At 46.7% G+C, this 19631-nt stretch overlaps 1 protein-coding gene across 3 annotated transcripts in view; it reads left to right on the top strand.

Annotated features, from left to right (window-relative positions):
• The first annotated feature begins 4932 nt into the window (after nucleotides 1-4932).
• The window catches only part of DAZL (deleted in azoospermia like), a 36433-nt gene continuing 21734 nt past the window's right edge, over nucleotides 4933-19631 (top strand). For all 3 annotated transcript variants that reach the window (XM_034759381.1, XM_034759382.1, XM_034759383.1), the window contains exons 1-3: nucleotides 4933-5037; nucleotides 18648-18791; nucleotides 19165-19256. In XM_034759381.1, coding sequence (XP_034615272.1) covers nucleotides 5035-5037; nucleotides 18648-18791; nucleotides 19165-19256 — 239 coding nt within the window. In that variant the 5' untranslated portion in view covers nucleotides 4933-5034. The remainder of the gene's footprint in view (nucleotides 5038-18647; nucleotides 18792-19164; nucleotides 19257-19631) is intronic.

Raw genomic sequence — 19631 nt, 5'->3', positions numbered from 1 at the left:
TCTGCATTGCTGCTCATTTGTGTAACTGAATAAAATACAAAAACAAAGAGGTTGCACTTCTTGGTGTGTTTAGGTAACTGGAGGAGGTTTGGGGGTAGTTTTATCGGTTGCTTTCCTCCTTCCAGGTCATTTAAATTAGAGAAACATGATGTTCAAGAACTCAAGTTCTGTCTTTGTTTTAGCATTTCTAAACAGGACTCATTTGTCTGCTACTCTTCTGTTCATCTCTTAAACATCTGGAGGATTCAGGCCTGAAAATCTGAGAGAATCCACAACAGTCTCAATCCAAAAGCCTGAGGTTAGACAGGTATATGGCAGTATCCCAACTCTCCCTCTTTATATGCCCCTCTCTAGATACAGTACTTTAATGTTCTAATTAAGAAAACAGCTGAGGAGAGAGAGAAGGAGGTCATAGGACCCAAAGTGATAGTGGACTTCATCTCTTGTGTCTCTGATTCTTGGGTCCCTAATTTCCCCACCTAGATCACATAATTAACCTCATAAAAAGTCATGGTGAAAGCTAAAGAAAAAGGGAAGATTAAGGAGGAAAACTCAAACAGAAAATTACCAATTTCTAGCCAGAAACCTCAGATAATTCTGATTACCAAGCAAGAGAATGTTCCAGCAGCCCTGGAAGACATGGGAGAAACAATGCAAAAATTACTTCAGAAGATGGAGTTAGTCAACAAGCAGCTTTCAGAACAAGTAAGTTCTATTTCCACTCCACTAAACAAACTCCAAAAGGCAAAATCAGATTTTTGAGGAGGTTGGGGTGGGTAACTTCCATATTTGAGGAATGTAGAACAGGGAAATTCTGAGTTGTGGGCCTGAAAGATTAACAATAAATTCAGGACTGCTGGAAAGCAAGATGAAAGACTTCAAGGACAGTTCAAGGCACCCTAATAGAAGTCCTGTGAGTTTTCCTTAGGGCAAATAAGGAAGTAATACGTTAATCTGTACACATTCCTTGCTGACTGATTTTTTTTTTAACATGGCATTTGGAGTCTGAATGCAAACTCAGTACGCTGCCTGCAGACTTCATTTCTTTCTATGCCAATAAGTAATTCTTAAATTTTCACAATGAAGTAGGTTATACCATACAGGCAGGACAAACACTTGGATTATGGCAAAAATCCTTGGAGTCAATCTATTCAGGAATGAGGAAAAATATTCAGACTGGAGAGAGAAATGGAATCTAGTTTCTTATAAAGGAGTCTGATCGATGTCATTATAGAAATATATTGCAGACAAATGCAGTATATTCCATTTAAAAAAAGACTGAAAGCAAAAAAAATCTAGTGTGCTTTGCAGTATCCCATCCAGTCATATATGTGTACAACAACAAACACAAGGTTATTTGATACATCTGAGAAGGCACCCGATTTTCTATATCACATCGAAGAATCTTATGTGCCTAATATCTATATTATATGTATATATATATATATACACATACACACACGATCATTTCAGCTGAACACATCAAAAGGATGCTGTAGATTGATCTTTTAACTGGGCTCTAACAAGAAAAATTGTTAATATTCAAGGAAAGAGAGCAAGGAAAAAGACATGGATACTCTCAGAAAAGCTAGCTGAACTATAGCTTGTGGATATTTGGAGAGAAATGCATAAGAGAAATTACTCTGAAATGCATCTCTTACTCTAGAATTGATTTAATTTGCACTGATAGAAGTAATCTTCACAGGGTAGAACAAAGTGAGATAAATTATATCATTATTTCAGATTATGCCTCTGTGTGGGCTTTAATGAGCAGTTCATTGGGACCAAAACAGACAAAGCACTGGGTTTTTATGATAATTTATTGCAAAATGATAACACAGTTAAATAGCACAGGGCAGACATCAAAGAGTATATGTGTAACTGCACATCTGTGAGTCCACCTTCACAGAATAATTTCCTGTCACTGTGGTAATGAAAATAAGTGGCATGAGAGTAGACTGCAGTATATTTTAAATTACTTAGAAATAAATTTGGGAATTTATGGGGATAAACAGTTTAAACAAGTTTTACTCAGTGAGAATGATCAAAAATTCCCACAACTGCAAAATTAAAAAAAAAAAAAAAAAAAACGGCACAGAGCAAGAAATAAAGATCTGAAAATATCCAGACTTTGATGGATTTTCACTAATATATATCATTTTTTAGGGGGGAAAATCCTCATTATTAAGAAGAGTTTTGTTGAAACTCTGAAAATTGTCCCTAAGTTGAGACAAATGTATAGGTTTAAAACATAAGGTAAACCTTTTATCCACTATATACATCCTTTTATCCAATGTCAAATATATATTTAAAAATACATGCAAATAAATTAATAATGAGAATCATTGGAAAGTTGATTAGTAGTGACCAAACAGGATTCAAAGCTACTAAGCAGTCTCTGCACACAGTCTGAGGTGAACATTAGGATCTGATCCTTCAAAAAGATCCTCCTGCATAGACCTTTGTGCTGTCATGGATCTCTTTGTAGAAGTAGGCCCTTAAACTGTTGGCCTCTGCCTGGTCTTAAGTACCAAGACCTTTTACTTCTTTCCTTTGATAAAAGGTGATTGAGGCCTGGTCTACACTACAGCATCAGGTCGACGTAAGGCATCTTAGAAAGCCGGCTCCCAGGGTCCTGGCTTCCTGCTCCAAGTGGGCTGCCACCAAGGCTTTTGGTTCCCTGCTCTGATCCGGGCTGCTGCCCAGGCTCTCAGCTCCCCGCCGGGAGCACGGCAGCCGATCAGACTTCAGGCGCGGATCTCCCCGGTGGGAGCCCAGTTGCTATCCCTGGGCTCTCTAGGCCCCACTGGGAACAGGGCAGCCGCACCAGGCTTCTTGACTCCCCGCCGGAAACGGGGCAGCCAACTGGACACAGCACAGATCTCCCTGCCAGGGACCTGGCTGGCCACCGGGATCTTGGCTCTCCACCGGGATCATGGCAGCCACCCAGATTCCAGGCACAGATCTCCACACCAGGAGCCCCACTACCCATCCTCCCCGCTCCGCGGGGTCTTAGCTCTCCGCTCTGCACTGAGAGCAGAGCTGCGCCTGGCAGAGCGTTCCACACCTGGAGTCTGGTCAGCTGCCATGCTCTGGGTCGGGGGGAGGGGCAGCCCAGCTCCCAGCGTGGAGCCGAGAAGCCTAGTGCGGCTACCCCATTCCCGATGATGAGGGGAGCTGAAGGGAGGAGGCAGCCCGGCTCCTGGTGGGCAGCTGCGAGCCCTGGCTCTCAGCCCTCCCCCTGACCCTCTTACGTCAATGGAAGTGCTCCTGGGGAGGATGCACACCACCGACAGAAGAAGGGCGATATGGACATGAATGTCTGCACTGGTATTTTTAGCCCTGCAGCCTGAGCCCTCTTAAAGTCAATCAACTGACCCAGATTGTGAGATTCGGTGCAGCGGGTTTTTCTTGGCAGTGTAGATGTCTACACTGTGAAATTAAAAATCTTTGGCTGGCCCATGCTAGCTGATTTGGGCTTGTGTGGCTTGGGTTTACGGGGCGGTTTATTTGCAGTGAATACATTTGGACTTAGGCTGGCACATGGCTCTAGGACCTGCGGAGGTGGGAGGGTTCCAGAGCTTGGGCTGCAGCCCGTGCCCAGACATCTACACCTCAATTAAATAGCCCCTTAGTCCAAACCAGTTTAGACATACCCTTAGAACAGGTGCGGGCAAACTTTTTGGCCTGAGGGCCACAGTGGGTTTCCAAAACTGAATGGAGGGCTGGTTAGGGGAGGCTGTGCCTCCCCAAACAACCAGGCATGGCCCGGCCCCCGACCCCTATCCGACCCTCCCCCCCGCTTCTTACTGCCTGACAGCCCCCCCGCGACTCCTGCCCCATCCACCACCCCCTGCTCCCTGTCCCCTGACTGCCCCCCCACTGCTCCCCGCCCCCCATACAACCCCTCCTCTCCTTCCTGACTGCCCCCTGGGACCCCTGCCCCCATTCAACCACCCTGTTCCCCACCCTCTGACTGCCCCGACATCTATCCACACCCCGGCCCCCTGGGACCCCTGCCCCCATTCAACCATCCCTGTTCCCCCACGCTCTGACCGCCCCGACATCTATCCACACCCTGGCCCCCTGACCACCACTCCAAACTCCCCTGCCCTCTTACAGCGCTGCCTGGAACGCCGCCCAGAACACCGGGTCAGGCTGCGGTTCTGCAGCTGCGCTGCCCAGAGCATTGTGCCAGCATCGCAATGAGCTGAGGCTGCAGGGGAGGGGAACAGCGGGGGAGAGGCCGGGGGCTAGCCTCCAGGGCCAGGAGCTCAGGGGCTGGGCAGGAGGGTCTCGCGAGCTGGATGTGGTTCGCGGGCCATAGTTTGCCCACCTCTGCCTTAGAGACTAGCACAGATACCAAGCAATGGTCCCAATCCTGATGTCACTGAAGTCAATAACAGAACTCCCATTGGCTTTGATTGGAACAAGTGCATCTCAAGATTTGGTTAGAAAGAGAGAGAGAGAGAGTTCTCTTATGAAAATAATCTAGATAACAAAAAACTTCAGTTTGAAGGTGATTGTTAAAGTGGGGAAATCAAACTCTTCTCCAGGGCCATGTCTTAAGCGAGAACCGATTAAATGAAGTAAGATTCTCAAAGGATGAGTGCCTCATTAAAATTAACAGGTACTGAGCAAAGCCCTCCCATTTGATGCAAAGAGATTATGCTAAACAGCAAAATGTTACCCTTTTCACTGGCAGGCAGGGGGAAGCTACAGGACACACAGTAAAATACCTTTCCCAACTCCAGGGAGGTTAGCGCAAAACCCACCCCAATCCTATACCAGATTAAAGGCAGGGTGGGAACACCTAGAAGAAGTCAGTCTTCGAGAAAGGACTGCCTGCCTCCCTCTTTCTAGTGACAAAGCAGTGCCCCTCTGGGTGTGGCCTCTCCCCGCCCCCTTCCCCTCACTGATTATTTAGAGAGGCGGCCGGCCCAGCGGGAGGAGCCGCTGTTTTTAGGGGGTAGGAGGGAGTTGGTGGGGGTAGTTTTTAGAAGTGCATGGGCGCTGTCCCGCGTGCGGGGAACGATGGTGAGTGGGGCTGGCGGCGGGGCACGTGCTGGGGGGGGGTAGCGATGTGGGTTAGGGCAGTGCTCTCGGTCCGGGGGACGAGGCCGTGGATGTGATCTGAGCCTTGCTGGGGGAGGGCTGAGGCACTGGATGTGCCCAAAGCCGCTGTCTAGTTGTGGGTTGGGAACGGGGTGCAGGGCTGCCTGGCCTGTGGGGACGGGCTCAGTGTGACTGAGGTTGGGGGTCCCCGGCCCTTGCATGGGTGAGGGTCCATGTGGGCTGGAGGGCGAGCGGTCGCTGCGGGGTGCAACGGGCCGGCTCTGCTGAAGGCAGGAAGCCGCAGCCGCCTAGACTGGTCTTCAGACGCTTGAGGGCGGCGAGAAGCCTGGGCCATGCCTCGCAAGCGCCGCCATTTTGTTGCAGCCTGGCTTGCGACGCCTGGCCTGGTCCGCTCCTCCCCGTGCGCAGGAGCCCAGTGCCAGGGCGGGCGGAGCGCGGTGCTGCGGCCCCGGCCCGCTCCGCGCCCATTCACTGCGCCACATGGCTCCTGCAGCTACCCGCAGCTGCGGGTTCACCACGGGCGGGTTCTGCCCCGGCCCGTCTCCTGCCGGGGTGGGAGCGGTCCCGGGTACTTCCCCCTTCGGGGCCTGTGATTGCAGTGCGGCCCCGTCCCGTCCCCTAGGGGTACTGCTGGACGGAGCAGCAGCCCACAAGCGTGGGGAGTTGGGCTTGCTCCCCTCCTGCCTCGGCTCGGGGGCTGGGATTAGCCGGCCTGTGGCGGCATTTCCCTGCTCTGATGCCCCGTGGGGTGGAGGCTTCAGCGCGAGGTCACTGATGTCTCAGATCAGCCTGTCTGTAGGAAGCACTCTCAGAAGAGGCGTCAAACATCCTCTTCTCTCCCGCCTCTCTCTCTTGCGGGCTGCATGGTGTAGTGCCCCATATGAGGTCCGATCTTGCAGACCGTTTGAAACGCATGCTCCCATGGGTCTCATGGCAGGTTCTCCACCGGCAGTAGTGGATGCAGGCGCTGCCTGGAAATGTTAACTTCCACTGGTGTGTCTGCTACTGTGGAGACTTGCCCAGGCTGTTGTGGAAATGCATAACAAAGCAATTATAATTTATGTATATTATACAGTTACATATTTCAGCTGAACTAAAGTTTTCGTTTGAATTTTTTCAAAAGCAATTTCATATTATGAGCTTGCTACGGATTGCTCTTTAAAAACCCCAAACAATTGCAGTTCTCAGATGTGCTTGTTGAAAGTACTAGAAACTAAAGCCTGCATTTTTTTTTCTGTGTCAAATTTTTAAAGGTCAAAGTGTACCTTCTTGTTTTTGAGAGGAATTAGTTCCCTTCGTGTGAGTTCTCTTACTTTCAGGTGTACTAGGACATATGTAGCTCTCACACATAGTTAATCATTTACTAAATAAGAATATGGAGACTTTGTTTTCAAGAAAATACTTGATGCTCTTTGCACATCCCCTTTCACTAAATCATGCTGTTGTCTGTTGAGGGGTGGGTGTGTGGGTGTGCTGCATTAAGCTTGATGTGATGTAAACAATAGGACCAAACTGGTAAAACCATCTGAAGATACTAGAAATCAAGAATCTCGGTTGCAAGATAGCAGTTGTATTGTAACTCTCAACATGTACTATGCTTTATACAAATATATAAAAACTGCCTTTCCTGCAGGTGTGCATGGAAAGATCTCATAAATAATTGGCTTTAAAATATTTCAAATGGTGACACTAATTTGGTTGACCTTTGTATTCTCAAAGCTGGTTGTTTATTAATATTTGCTTTTTTTGTAAAAGCAAATGTTTTAGTGGCTTGCCTTTCATATTTAAATACAATTTTGCTCTTCGCACTTCACATTCTTTCATTTATGGCAGCATGACACTACTATATTTTATAGCTACTGCAATGAGGTTCTAAACACACACACTCCAAAAGCCACTTACTGTCATATTAGCAACTTGAGTGTATATCAATTTTCAGTCTGTACGAGTTCTGTTAAGTATTAGACACCTAAATCTAAGCCAGTGGTCCCCAGGGCAGAGGTATATGTGGTGGAGCAAGGGCCAGCTCCTATGGACGTGGGGAGGGAGCACCCCCATCATGCTCCCCACAGCTCTGGCACTGGTCATAGCTCTGCTATGGTTCCAGCTGCCATTCTGCTCCACTCCCAGGCCAGCTCCGCCTTCAGCCCAAGCTCCTGTGCTGAGCCAACTGTGCAATAATGGAGTGGGGCCGTGGACAGATTCCATTACTGGTAAGGGGTGTGTGTGGCGAGACAGAAAACATTTGGACATCACTGATCTAAGGTACCCTTTCTCCCCATTCCCCTCATGTAAGCTATCTTGTATTACCAGGCTCATTTATCAGCTAACTGCTTTACTTTTGAATTGAATTTAACACTGGGACAACAGACTTTTTCACCTTGGGTGTTTGTTCCAAAACTATTTGCTAGAGAATCTTTGCATGCTTCCAGCCTCTTTATAAGAGTAGATAAAAATAGAGGTTGAATTAATTATAGATAAATAATTGTATTGGTCTACGTCAGTGGTGCTCAACTTTTCCAGTCATGCCCCACCCCCTTTATCAATAATGGAATCTGTCCGTGCCCTCCCTCCAATTACTGCATAGCTAAGGCTTCTTCAGCAGCAGAGCTTGGGTTGAAGGCAGAAGTAGGGGTGGAACTGGGGATGGGGGGGGGAAGAGCTGGGGCTACAGGCAGAGAAGGAATTAAGGCGACCTGCTCTGGGGGCAGAGAAGGCGTGAGAGTGGAGCTGGGTCTGGAGATGGAGCAGGACTGGAAACTGAACAGGGTTGAAGGTGCAGGTGGTCTTGGAGCAGTGTGGGGCTGGAAACATGGTGATCCCTCTGTGCTGTTTCCACCCCGCCCCAAATGTTCCTCCATGCCCCCCCAGGGGACAAGCCCCCACACTTTGAGAACCACTGATGTATGTACAACAGAGAAATACTCCTAGGTGTCAGCTATAAGACCCAAGTCCTGAAAAAGTTGATTAAGATATCAACTAGTTTGCAAAAAGCATGTACAGTACTTGGCTAATAGCTCCACCTGCTGCTTGATGGGTAAACTACACTATCACTATTACGGGGAGCCATGTTCCTTCTCCCTTTCAGGTAACATGCTGTCATGGTAACTGCAACTCCTGTATGTAGAAATGCTGCACATGTGGGTGCAATACCAGGAGTGTGAGTAGACATTACATATCTTTATATTCTGAGCAGGGTGTGGAAGGGGTGGAGAAAGGTCAGACTGAAACTTCCTGTCTAGGGAGAAAAAAGACACAGGCATACTGCTCTGGGGTGGGCTAATTGAAGCTCTAGTGAGGATCCAACAGAACTGTTGGTTAGGTTTGTTGAGGCTTGTTTCTTTTCATAAATATCAACTCTGCTTTATTATAAATATTGTAGGGTATAACAGAGGCTCTGCCTATTCAGAGGCAGAATAGGACCTAGTGCTGCAGCAGCAATGCCTACATTCTTTGGCAACTCTAATTTATGATTGTCATGAAATGTCCTCCATTCCCATCTGCCATCTTTTTCTGTACATCCATCTAAGGCTCATAGATTTTTATATCTGTTAATTCTTTCAACTATCGCTCTGTTTTTGAAAATGTTTTTGTTCCCCCCCCACCCCCACTAACTTTTCCAGGCAGCCTGGCTGCATTTTGCTGACTTTTGGTTCCTGTGATGTTGGCCAGCCAGCCTGGATCAGAACCTCTTCCTATTCCCCTGTATAATAGGGAAGGGTGGAGCTTCCATTCACCTGCTGAAGCTGGCTACTCCTAACTGCTATGATGCTGTCCGGGAAGCTCAACTTGACATCTTACACTCTTGGTTCGCTTGGCTTCCTGGCTGCAAGTTAGATTCCTGTTCTGGTTCCCCAACTTTCTGCTGCCTGACTCTGTTTGACAGTACAGAGAGAGCATACACTGTAATCTGTTTAACTTCCCATTGTCATGAAATCTGGAGAATAAGAGGCAGCTGCAAGAAGAAAACAATATCAGATGCAAGGCTGCAGTAAAACAGCAAATGGTGTGACAAATACTGAATTCCTTGGCATTTTTGAATCTGAGTTCACAGGCCTCCAGATTGAGATGAATGAGGCATGTCACCCCACTACACTTAAAGCTATTGTTGCAGGCTGTCTGTTCACTCAAATATATTACTGCTTCAGTTTAATCAGTTAACCTTCTAGGTTTTTTTTCTAACCATGAGGGAAAGAAAGACTTGGGAACTTCAATTCTCGTTTTAGAGTGTAATCTGCAGCAAGATGTAAATTCAGTGGCCGTGGAAATCACAGGGCTCTTGAGGATCAGCCAGCATATATGGTAAAAGGCTATAGAATCTTTGTCTTATGGGAGCTTAAAACGGGAACTTCTTGCTTTTTCCTCATCTAGGACTTAAGGCAAAACCCCTTCTGCTAATGTCTTGTTAGCTAAATCATAGCGTCTGGAATTAGGGCCAACAGTCTACATGCTTGCTTTTAAATAGATGCCCATTTGGGATGGGGACAATGAAAAGTTTAGGCCAAATTGTCCATGATGGGCAATCTTTCCTCCTGACAATTGAACTGGAATACTGCTGAAATGCACTGTGACATTACAGACTCCGAAAGGTGACCTACCAGGAAGAGGAAAAGGCACGTACCCATTCTTTGCTGCTTTATTTTGTAAGAAGACTTTTCTTAAACTTGTCTCGACACTAAAAAATTGATTTGGTCTATTCAGAAACTCATGGATAATTGGAGAACTAGGACAATTACAGGAGTAACAGCTGAGCAGTTGAGAGGTTAAGATTTTTTTATTGGATTGTGTAAATCTGTGCCATTAACCTCTTTAATCCCAGTGCCAAGTATCCTTTCTCCCAGATGTTTATCGCTAGATCCAGAACTCTGCAAAATTCTTGCAAAATTCACATTCGAGTCTTCCAGCAAAACTAGGAAAAATCATAGGAACATGCCCCTGATACAAAGCTTAAACTTCCTGAAATAAACTAAGGTTGTGTTTTATGCGTCAAAAGCAGAAAAAGTGTAACTTTATCTTCCCTTGCAGGTGATTTTGTAGCTGGACCTAAGAAATTATTAGCAATGAAACTTGTTAGTTTCATTTCTCTCTCTTTCAGGGTCCACTTGACAAATCAAAAACCTCTCAGTGGCGCCAAACTAGTTTGTCTAAACTAGTGGAAAAGTGTCTAAAGTATAGCAATATACTGCAAGATGTACGTAATAGACGATTAGTAGATGACTGATTCATTGAGAGGCAAAAGGCTGAAAATGCCTTCAGCCACCTGAGAAGTACCCCAGTATCCATTGAATTAACGTATAATGGCTATTGCAGTTTAAAGTATTTTTTCTGAATACCGCAAAACAGAAGAACAATGAAAGTGTAAAAAAAAAAAAAAAAAAAAAACCCAGGGAAAGATGTAAACATCTGTTCTAAGTCAAATTACACTCTGTAAAGTTACCTTTAACTAAATGGATTACATTTTTTAGCCTTATGGTTCAAGTTAACCTTCTGAATGTAAAGTGATGTAGTGTGGTCTTCCTGAGATCAAAGAAAAATGGCTCCAGTGCCTCTGCTGCTGCTCATGGTATTGTCAAGCAGCAGTAACAATGTGGAATTAAGTAGACTCTGGGTACTTTCAGTGTTGCGGTTCAGAATCTTGTAGGAACTAGCAAAAATGGCAGTTTTCATTTTCACTCTGCTTACAAAGCCATGAGTTGTGGCTGGTACTGGAGACACTCAAAAGGCTGTGGAAAGATAATGTAACAGACTCCCTTTGCAACAGTGAGAAGGCTCTGAAGCTTGGAAGGGAAGGTTCCTCTCAGCAGCTGCAATGAGAGCTTCATTCCCTTGGTACAGGAGTGGCCAACCTGAGAAGGAGCCAGAATTTACCAATGTACATTACCAAAGAGCCACAGTAATATGTCAGCAGCCCCCCATCAGCTCTCCCCGCTCCCAGTGCCTCCTGCCCACCAGCAGCCCTGCTGATCAGTGCCTCCCACTCTCTCCCGATTCCTTTGGGATCCTATAGGTATAGCACGATCACCTGTTTTGTGGCATGCAGGAAGCTCTGGGAGGATGTGGGGAGGAGTGAGCACGGCAGGCTCAGGGGAAGGGACGGGAAGGAGTAGAGTGGCGGCAGGGCCTGTGGCAGAGCCAGGTGTTGAGCAGTGAGCACCCCCCGGCACACTGGAAAGTTGGCGCATGTAGCTCCAGCCCCGGACCGCATATTAACTTCTGAAGAGCCACATGTGGCTCCAGAGCCACAGGTTTGCCACCTCTGCCTTGGTAGTATCCCCCTCTGTAAAGCATGTGTTCCGGTATTGATCTTGTGTGCCTAGAAAGTCAAACTTATTTTTTCAGAGCCAGCATGGGGATTGACTTTCAGAGTAAAGGCCTCTTTTCTGAAAACTCCCTGCCACTTCAAATTAGCAGCTCTGGTATTTTATTTGATTTCAGCTGCTTCCTTATCTTCAAAACACAGCCCAGAGACAAGAAGAAACCTTCTTCCCCAACACCCCCAATTTGCACTTGCTAGCAGAAAGTGGGCAAACAGCATCTGAGAGGGGACCAATAACTGGAGATAATTATACTGTTTTTCTTCACAGTCACTGGCATCTTCTGGTTTGAGTCCTGATTTGGTTAGAGGCTGGCTTAAACAGATTTCGAGTCACCCAGGTCCAGTAAGAACTATGTCCGCCCAGAGCTAGGTGTTCTCTTTTGCATCCTGATGGCAATGCACTGTAAATCTCAGTATTGCCCCCGGATGTATTGCCTACACAGGCAACAGGAAGATTGACAGAATAGAACCTTGTGGTACCTTTTATATAGGAGAGAGCTGTCATGGGGGGCGGGTGTTTTCCTTCACACTGGATCCTGTTGAAGATCTCTGATATAACTTTGATGCTACATTAATTTAGTATTGCTTTGATCCTGTTCCCTCAAATGTTTGGAGTTCATCTTCCAGAGAAATGAAACAAAATAAAGGAAGTAACATATAAAATATTATTTACCACAGCACTGAGGCTTCTCTTACCTTTTTGCTGCTTTTCCCGTAGATGCTTGGCATACTTTTGTTCTTTCCCTGCTGTTTTTTCCCCCTCAGTTGAAGATAACTCCTTTTGACAATCCAAAAAAGTATTTTCTTTTTTATAGTCTCATTTCGCTCCCTTTTCTGTAGCTGTGTAGTTTTAGGTGGGACATAAATCACAGCAGGAAAACCATAAGGGATGTCTAGACCCTTTCTCCAATTATAGCGGAAGGCTGTTATGGAGGGACAAATGGCTTGAAAGAAAAACACAGAAGAATAATGGTGTGTGGGGGGAAGAAGGAAGATCTACTACACCAGCACCCTTGTCTGTAAATCCGATAGATGTGTACCTTGAAGAATCAAGGAAGTTTCTCTTATGAAAAGAGATGAAAGAGGAGTGCCCAGTCCTTTCTGTGTAACACCATTGAGGAGAAATACTTAATCATGTACAGTAACACTTATTTCCTGTGAATATGAAATTAATGGCAGAGACACCTGTAGGAAACAAGCTGAGGTTGCTGGTTTCTACTTTTGCATTTGATAGCTACCCTGGGTCAAACTGTACTAGAAACTGAGGATGTACCTAAACTGAGGATGAGTTTCCATACAGCTACCTCATGTCTGCTAGGTATCCCAATTATGAAAAGTTATCATTTTAAAGACTACAGAAGTAATTGCATCTGGATGTTTAAAGGAGAGCTCTAGCCTAAAAAGGTTTTGGAGGGCTCTGGAAGTAGAGTAGACAAACTAACAAAACTCCATTGCTGATTTCCACTAAATTTGACTACCATTCCATGAGTTTGCTTAGAGAAACTTGAACTAGTTAATAGCCAGGCACAAAAAGATGAGGATCCTATGGGTATATCCAGTGAAATAGCTAGTCTTGCTGTCGCAGTCTTATGGGAAGCTATGTATAGAACATTCTATAAAAATTGTCTTAGTTCATGCACAATGATTGCATTGTATTCAGTTTTCTTGATATAGCAATATTTGTTCCTTGGCATGCAAAAATCTGAGTAAAAATGCTGTGGGGAAAATGTCCTCTCAATCTATAAATGCTTACTTTTATTGAAAATGTTTAAGGGACTGCATTCATGGGGCCATTACACACATACACTGACTTTTTTGCAGGTGACACTCTACAACTTGGTCTGGCACTAATTCTTGCTGTGTTGCTACCTATTTCTAACAAGTATTTGGTTTGTACAAAAGGCTCAAACAGTCAAGACTTATTTCTTTTTGAGGTCTTGGATGTTGTGCTGCTGCTCTCTCAGATTTTAAATTTACCCCTTTGTGGGGGTGAGGCTTAAGGGAATAATTTAATGATATTTGACCAGGAAGTGACTGGTCACTGCATCATTAAGGATTCAATGTTGAGGATACTGCTTTCTTCCTTGACTCTTGTTGACTGGGACAGGTGAGGAACCAGGGATGGATGAAGAGTTTAGGACTCAAATAGTAGAGTCTTGGGGGTGGATCCTGGGTCTGGCTAGGCAGGAAGGTTGGGGTGAAGAAGCAGAGGGGTCTGTGTGGAACAGATAGCACTGGGTTGGGATTAAGGGGGAAGCAGGATCTGCAGAAGCAAGAGACTGCTTTCCTCCAGAACCTGGAGTGGAACCTAAGACTCAAGCAGGGCCGGCTTTAGGCCGATTCAGCCGATTCGGCTGAATTGGGCCCCGCGCCAAGAGGGCCCCGCACTGCAGCTGTTCACCCCGCCCCCAGCTCACTTCCCCCTCCTCCCCTCCCCTGCACGCCCCGCCCCCTCCCCTGCTTCCCGCGAATCAGAGATTTGCGGGAAGTCTGAGAGGAAGCAGGGGCGGGCTGGCAGCACAAAGTAAGCTGGGGTGGTGGGGTTGGGAGAAGGGCTCCGGGGAGGTGCGGCCCGTTCCCGCAGGCCCCAGCGGCTCTGGCCCGGTCCCCGCGGCTCGGGTCCCCCCCCCCCCCCCCCCCCCCCCCCCCCCCCCCCCCCCCCCCCCCCCCCCCCCCCCCCCCCCCCCCCCCCCCCCCCCCCCCCCCCCCCCCCCCCCCCCCCCCCCCCCCCCCCCCCCCGGGCCCCCGNCCCCCCCCACAGTGCGCCTCCCCCCCCCCCGCGGCACGGCTCGATTCCTTGCAGCAAGCCCCGCCCCCAGGAATCGGGCCCCGCTTTTGCTAAAGCTGGCCCTGGACTCAAGTCTGTGTTCTGCTTTTGACAAATGTCTGAAACCCATTGGCAAAGTGTGTGTCAAGTCCCACTCTAGTGTTGGTCCACATTGAGAATGACATCCTCTACTGCTATCAGTTTCTCCAGTATCACAAGTGGCAGAGATCTATCTGGATCTAAAGCAGGGGTGGGCAAACTTTTTTGGCCTGAGGGCTGCATCGGGTTTCCAAAATTGTATGGCGGGCCGGTTAGCGGAGGCTGTACCTCCCCAAACAGCCAGGCATGGCCCAGCCCCGCCCTCTATCCGACCCCTCCTGCTTCTCGCCCCCTGATGGGCCCCCCAGGGACTCCTGCCCCATCCAACCCCCCACCGTTCCCTGTGCCCTGACTGCCCACCACCACCCCACCCAACCCCTCCTCTCATTCCTGACCCCCCCCCGGGACCCCCGCCCCATCCAACCACCCCTTCTCCCTGTCACCTGACTGCCCCTGGAACCCCTGCCCCTGACTGACCCATCCAACCACCCCTTCTCCTTGACTGCCCCGGAACCCCTGCCCCTGACTGCCCCCCGCTGCCCCATCCAACCTCCCCTCATTCCTGACTACCCCCAGGGACCCCTGCCCTCATTCAACCCCCCTGTTCCTGCTCTCTGACCACCCCGACCCCTATCCACACTCCCCTGCCCTCTATCCAACCCCTCCCTGCCCACTTACCGCGCTGCCTGGAGCACTGGCGGCTGGCAGCACTACAGCTGCGCCGCCCAGAGCAGCAGGACAGGCAGCCATGCCGCCCGGCTGGAGCCAGCCATGCCACCATGTAGCACAGAGCACTGGGTCAGGCCAGGCTCTGCAGCTGCGTTGCCTCAGGAGCTCATAGCCCTGCCCCCCAGAGCATTGTGCCGGCAGTGGAGCGAGCTGAGGCTGCGGGGGAGGGGGAACAGCAGGGAAGGATCCGGGGGCTAGCCTCCCGGGCCAGGAGCTCGGGGCCAGGCAGGAGGGTCCTGCAGGCCGGATGTGGCCCACGGGCCATAGTTTGACCAGCTCTGATCTAGAAGTTCCAGTCCTGTAGATAATTCCTGTGGGTCTCATGAGCCCCCTGATGGAATTTTTGCTTTTCAGTTAGCTTTGTGTTCTCTTTTAATAAAGAACAACCCAGGAAATCACTTGCACACAACTGCACTAAAAGAATATTAAGTTTGCAAAGTCAAACACTCAGAAGTTAGGAAATGCCAGAATTAAGGTTGGCTGTGCAAACTTAATTCGTCTGCCTTGTGCATCTGTATTGTGACTGTCTTTGATTACATGAGCATTTACTGCTTCCCCCACCTCTCTCCCAGGACTCCTCCTTCATTCAGTGCACAGGCCAAACCTGCTCTGAGAATGAATCAGGATTGTGAATGGAAGAAGGCTATAGGACCCCCTCCCTCACTTGATGTCGATATTGAGGGTGCATGTACCTGTTGCAGATACTGGGATGACTTGCCCAAAAGGCCCATCCTCTCCTCTGAGAGGACAAAAAGGGGCAGGAGAGTGAAGGTCATAGAGCTGAAATAGTGTGTGCTCTGTTTGTGGCTAGTGAGACAGGCTAGGCTAGGCCTGCCCAAAGTTAAAGACCTGCCCTCTCAGCTGAGGGAAATGAGCCATTGGACCTAGGTTGCATGTGAGTAATGGGGATAACCAGTGAAAAAACAGGGAAGGGAGTGAAGGTCAAAGGGCCAAAACTGTGTACCTGTGGTTCTGGGAGATAGATGGTAGACCTAAGCCTGCCCAGAGCTAAAGGCCCTCCCCATCTACTGGAGGGAGGGGCAGGCCAGTGAACCCAGACCACAAGTTGCAGGGATCAAGAAATGGAAAAAATGATGGGAGTGAAGGTCAATGGACCAAAACTGTGTACTAAATGAAGCAGGGGACCGGAGGAAGGAAAAAGATGGTCTCGTGGTTAAGGCAATTGAATGCTACCTTGGGCAACGATTCTGTCCCTTCCTCTGCCACACGGGTGTTCTGTGTCATGCTAGGCAAGCTACTTAAACCACATGTTAAAAGTTTGGTCACTAACTGTACGCTCAATTTTTTTTTTGCATGCTCAGCTTGCAACAGGAGTCTAATTTGCAAAAGTGCTGATCACTCAATTGTAGCTGAAGTCCATGGTAGCTGTGCTTTGAACATATGAGGTGCCATGTATTAAGTTTTATTTGGAAAAATTAGGCCCTAGGCACCCAAGCTTAGTGGATGCTTTTGACCTTCATTGTGATTCCATTTTCCCTGTGGCTAAAATGAGGATAATTAGATTTGACTAAATAATTGAGTTTAGTGTAGTGGGAGAACCTAAATAATCCATTTGTTTTGGTTTAAAACTGACTCTTTTTGTTTCTTGTCAAAATGAAAAACCAGAAAACAATTTGAAGTAGTTTTGACTTGATTCAAATGGACAATTTTCTAAACAAAACATTGAGTTGAATCAACACTTCTTTGGGAGAAAATCAGGGGGTTTTTTAGTTGAAACTATTCAAAAATTGGGGTTAAGTTGGTAAATAGTTTTAGTACTCTAAAAATGCATTTTTGATTAATTTGCTATTTGTTGAAGAACTTTGTGCAGCTCTTAGAATACCATCTCACTTCATGTGGGTGTTAATGTAGATTCACATTTGTGAAGCTCTCTGATACTACAGTGTTGAGTGCCATAGAAAAGCCCATGAGGAAACTAATAATTCATTCGTCAGAGCACGGTTTGAATGGTATGCAGTAAAAGCAAGGGGCCACTCATGGCTTTATGCTCTTTGAACAAAATACTGTATAGTTGTTCGTTCACTGAGTTCGATCCATTCTGTGTACTAAGTGAAGCTGGGGTCCTGTGGAAAATAGTATGTGATCATGTAATTAAAGACTGTATCATAATGTATAAACAGAAATGCATGCAGTTAAAGTTGCGTAGGCATCTTTAATTCTACTATTTAGCTTCTGAGTGCTTGACTTAAGATTGTTCTTTGAATGTGTTTTTTTTCTGTTTAATATTGGGGGGGCGGAGAACAGGGACGTGGTGGTATACCCTATTACAAATTAAGTGATTTTTACAAGTCCCTTAATCTCAAACTATTCAGACTGTTTAAGACAGTTGCAGATCTTGATAGACCTCTGATTTGGTGTAACTTTAAATTGTGACGGAGTACAAAATCTCTCCTTCCAAAGGGGATCATAGTAATGTGATCCTATTAAGAGCTAGTTGTGGTGGCTTTTTTTTTTTTTTTTTTTAAGATAGATTTCTTCCATGTGTAGCTGCTGGGTTTTGTTCTGGGATTGCTCATACATGAGTGCTGCATTAATTACTTGTTTAAGGATTTCTTTTGGCTAGGATAATGTGGAATTCTGGAACTCTGCAAGCAGATCTGGCAGTCTTCTATGTCCGCTAACTCTCTCTTAAATCCCATTTGATAGATATTGAAGTGCATTTTTCAACAGTTTCATTGTAGAATTAGTAGTATAGGTTTAAAGTGACCATGGAGCTTTGAGGAAAAGCAGCTTTAACTAAACATACTTAATCTATTCTAAATGCAGCTTAGTGCTAAGTAAAAAGAATAAATACTGAAAAACCAGTCCATGAAGTAGAATTAATTCAGAACATATGTTTTTTCAGAAAATTATTTGAGGCATTTCTGTTCCAAATAGAGTAAACTGGAAATGGAAAGTATTGTCAATGAGAACATTTTCAAGTTTTAGGCCTTGGCTACACTTGCAAGTTACAGTGCTGTAAAGTCTCCCCCAGTGCTGTAACTCACTCCCCGTCCACACTGGCAGGGCACTTACAGCGCTGTATCTCCCTGGGTACACTGCTGCAGGTACTCCACCTCCCCGAGAGGAATAACAGCTGCAGCGGAGTGGCTAGGACTCACAGATGTGAGTGTAAATGCTTGCAGTGCTGTACTAATCACCTTGTCAAGTGGCCAATCCTCTCCATTGTTGTGACCGGCTGCAGGAATGCGGAAGTGCCGGTTTCAAAGCTCGTACCACAGAGAAAAGCAAACAGTTTGCAGCTTGCTTTGAGTGAGTGAATGAATGAGCAGGGGGCCAGGAGTTTGGAACTTGCAAAATAGAGAGCTGACTTGCTCCAAAAAGCACTCTCTCTCCCCCCACACTCTTTGTCACAATCCACCCCACCCCCCCGTTTTGAAAAGCACGTTGCAGCCACATGAATGCTGGGATAGCTGCCCATAATGCACCGCTCCCAACACAGCTGTAAATGTTGCAAGTGTGGCCACACCACTGGGCTGGCAGCTGTCAATGTGGACAGACTGCAGCACTTTTCCCTACTCAGCTGTACGAAGACAGGTTTACCTCACAGCGCTGTACAGCTGCAAGTGTAGCCAAGGCCTTAGTATCCTAAAATGCAGTGTATAAATGGTTATAATATGTCCTTTATCAAACTTGCAGTCTGCAGCAAATCCAGAGTCCCAATGTGCAAGCATCTCCAGGGAGGATAACACCCAGTTGTCGTCAACAACCAGTCAAGGATATGTTTTACCAGAAGGAAGAATCATGCCGAACACAGTCTTTGTTGGTGGAATTGATATAAGGGTATTTACATGTCTTAACTTTCACATATACTCTGTAGTGATTGGACTGTTCTTTTGGGGAGTGGAGAGCAGAAAACAGACTCTTACTTCTTACAGGAATTGGCTGATCCCATGGCATCTACCAGTTTTATGGTATTGCACTGCTATGTGAGATCTGAGTTCAGTTCCAGTTTTATCCCTTAACTAGGTGAGCAGCACTGAATTGTGCAACAGTGGTGGGTGGGTTTGAAAGTGGCTCCTGCTTCTGTAAACCACTTCAAACAGTTGAACCCAAGTTTGCAAAAGGAGTTAAGACTCTCTTGTGGTGGCCAGTGATGTGTGGTTTTTTTTTTTTGTTTTTTTTTTTTTTAAGCTAAACAAATTCTGTTTCTTAGATGGATGAAACAGAAATTAGAAGCTTCTTTGCACGATATGGTACAGTGAAAGAAGTGAAGATAATCACTGATAGAACTGGTGTTTCCAAAGGGTAAGTGGAACATGAATGACTTGTCTTGGGTCATTAAAGCCTTTTCTAACCTAGTAAAGTTGGTAGCCATAAATCACCAGAGAAAGCAGCACCACATGGAGAGTTGAACTAACCCAACCCTACAACACACTATTAAAATTCTTGAGCCCTATATGTATCACTACTTCCAGAAGTGGTGAATTACAGCTAACCAGTTGGCTCGTATAGACTCAGTTTAAGTACAGCTGATCTTGTAAAGAATAATACGGTATGCTTTAGCTGACTTAATAAATCTTGCTTTTCAGGGGGCATATAGAGCATATAACTGCAGAATTGGTGGAAGCAAAGCATCAAACTTGCCTTGTCTGCCAAATGCAGCAAGCTTTTGATGGGATG

Source organism: Trachemys scripta, chromosome 2 (assembly GCF_013100865.1).
Source record: "Trachemys scripta elegans isolate TJP31775 chromosome 2, CAS_Tse_1.0, whole genome shotgun sequence".
Lineage (NCBI taxonomy): Eukaryota > Metazoa > Chordata > Testudines > Emydidae > Trachemys > Trachemys scripta.
This window is presented reverse-complemented; position numbering and strand designations above follow the sequence as displayed.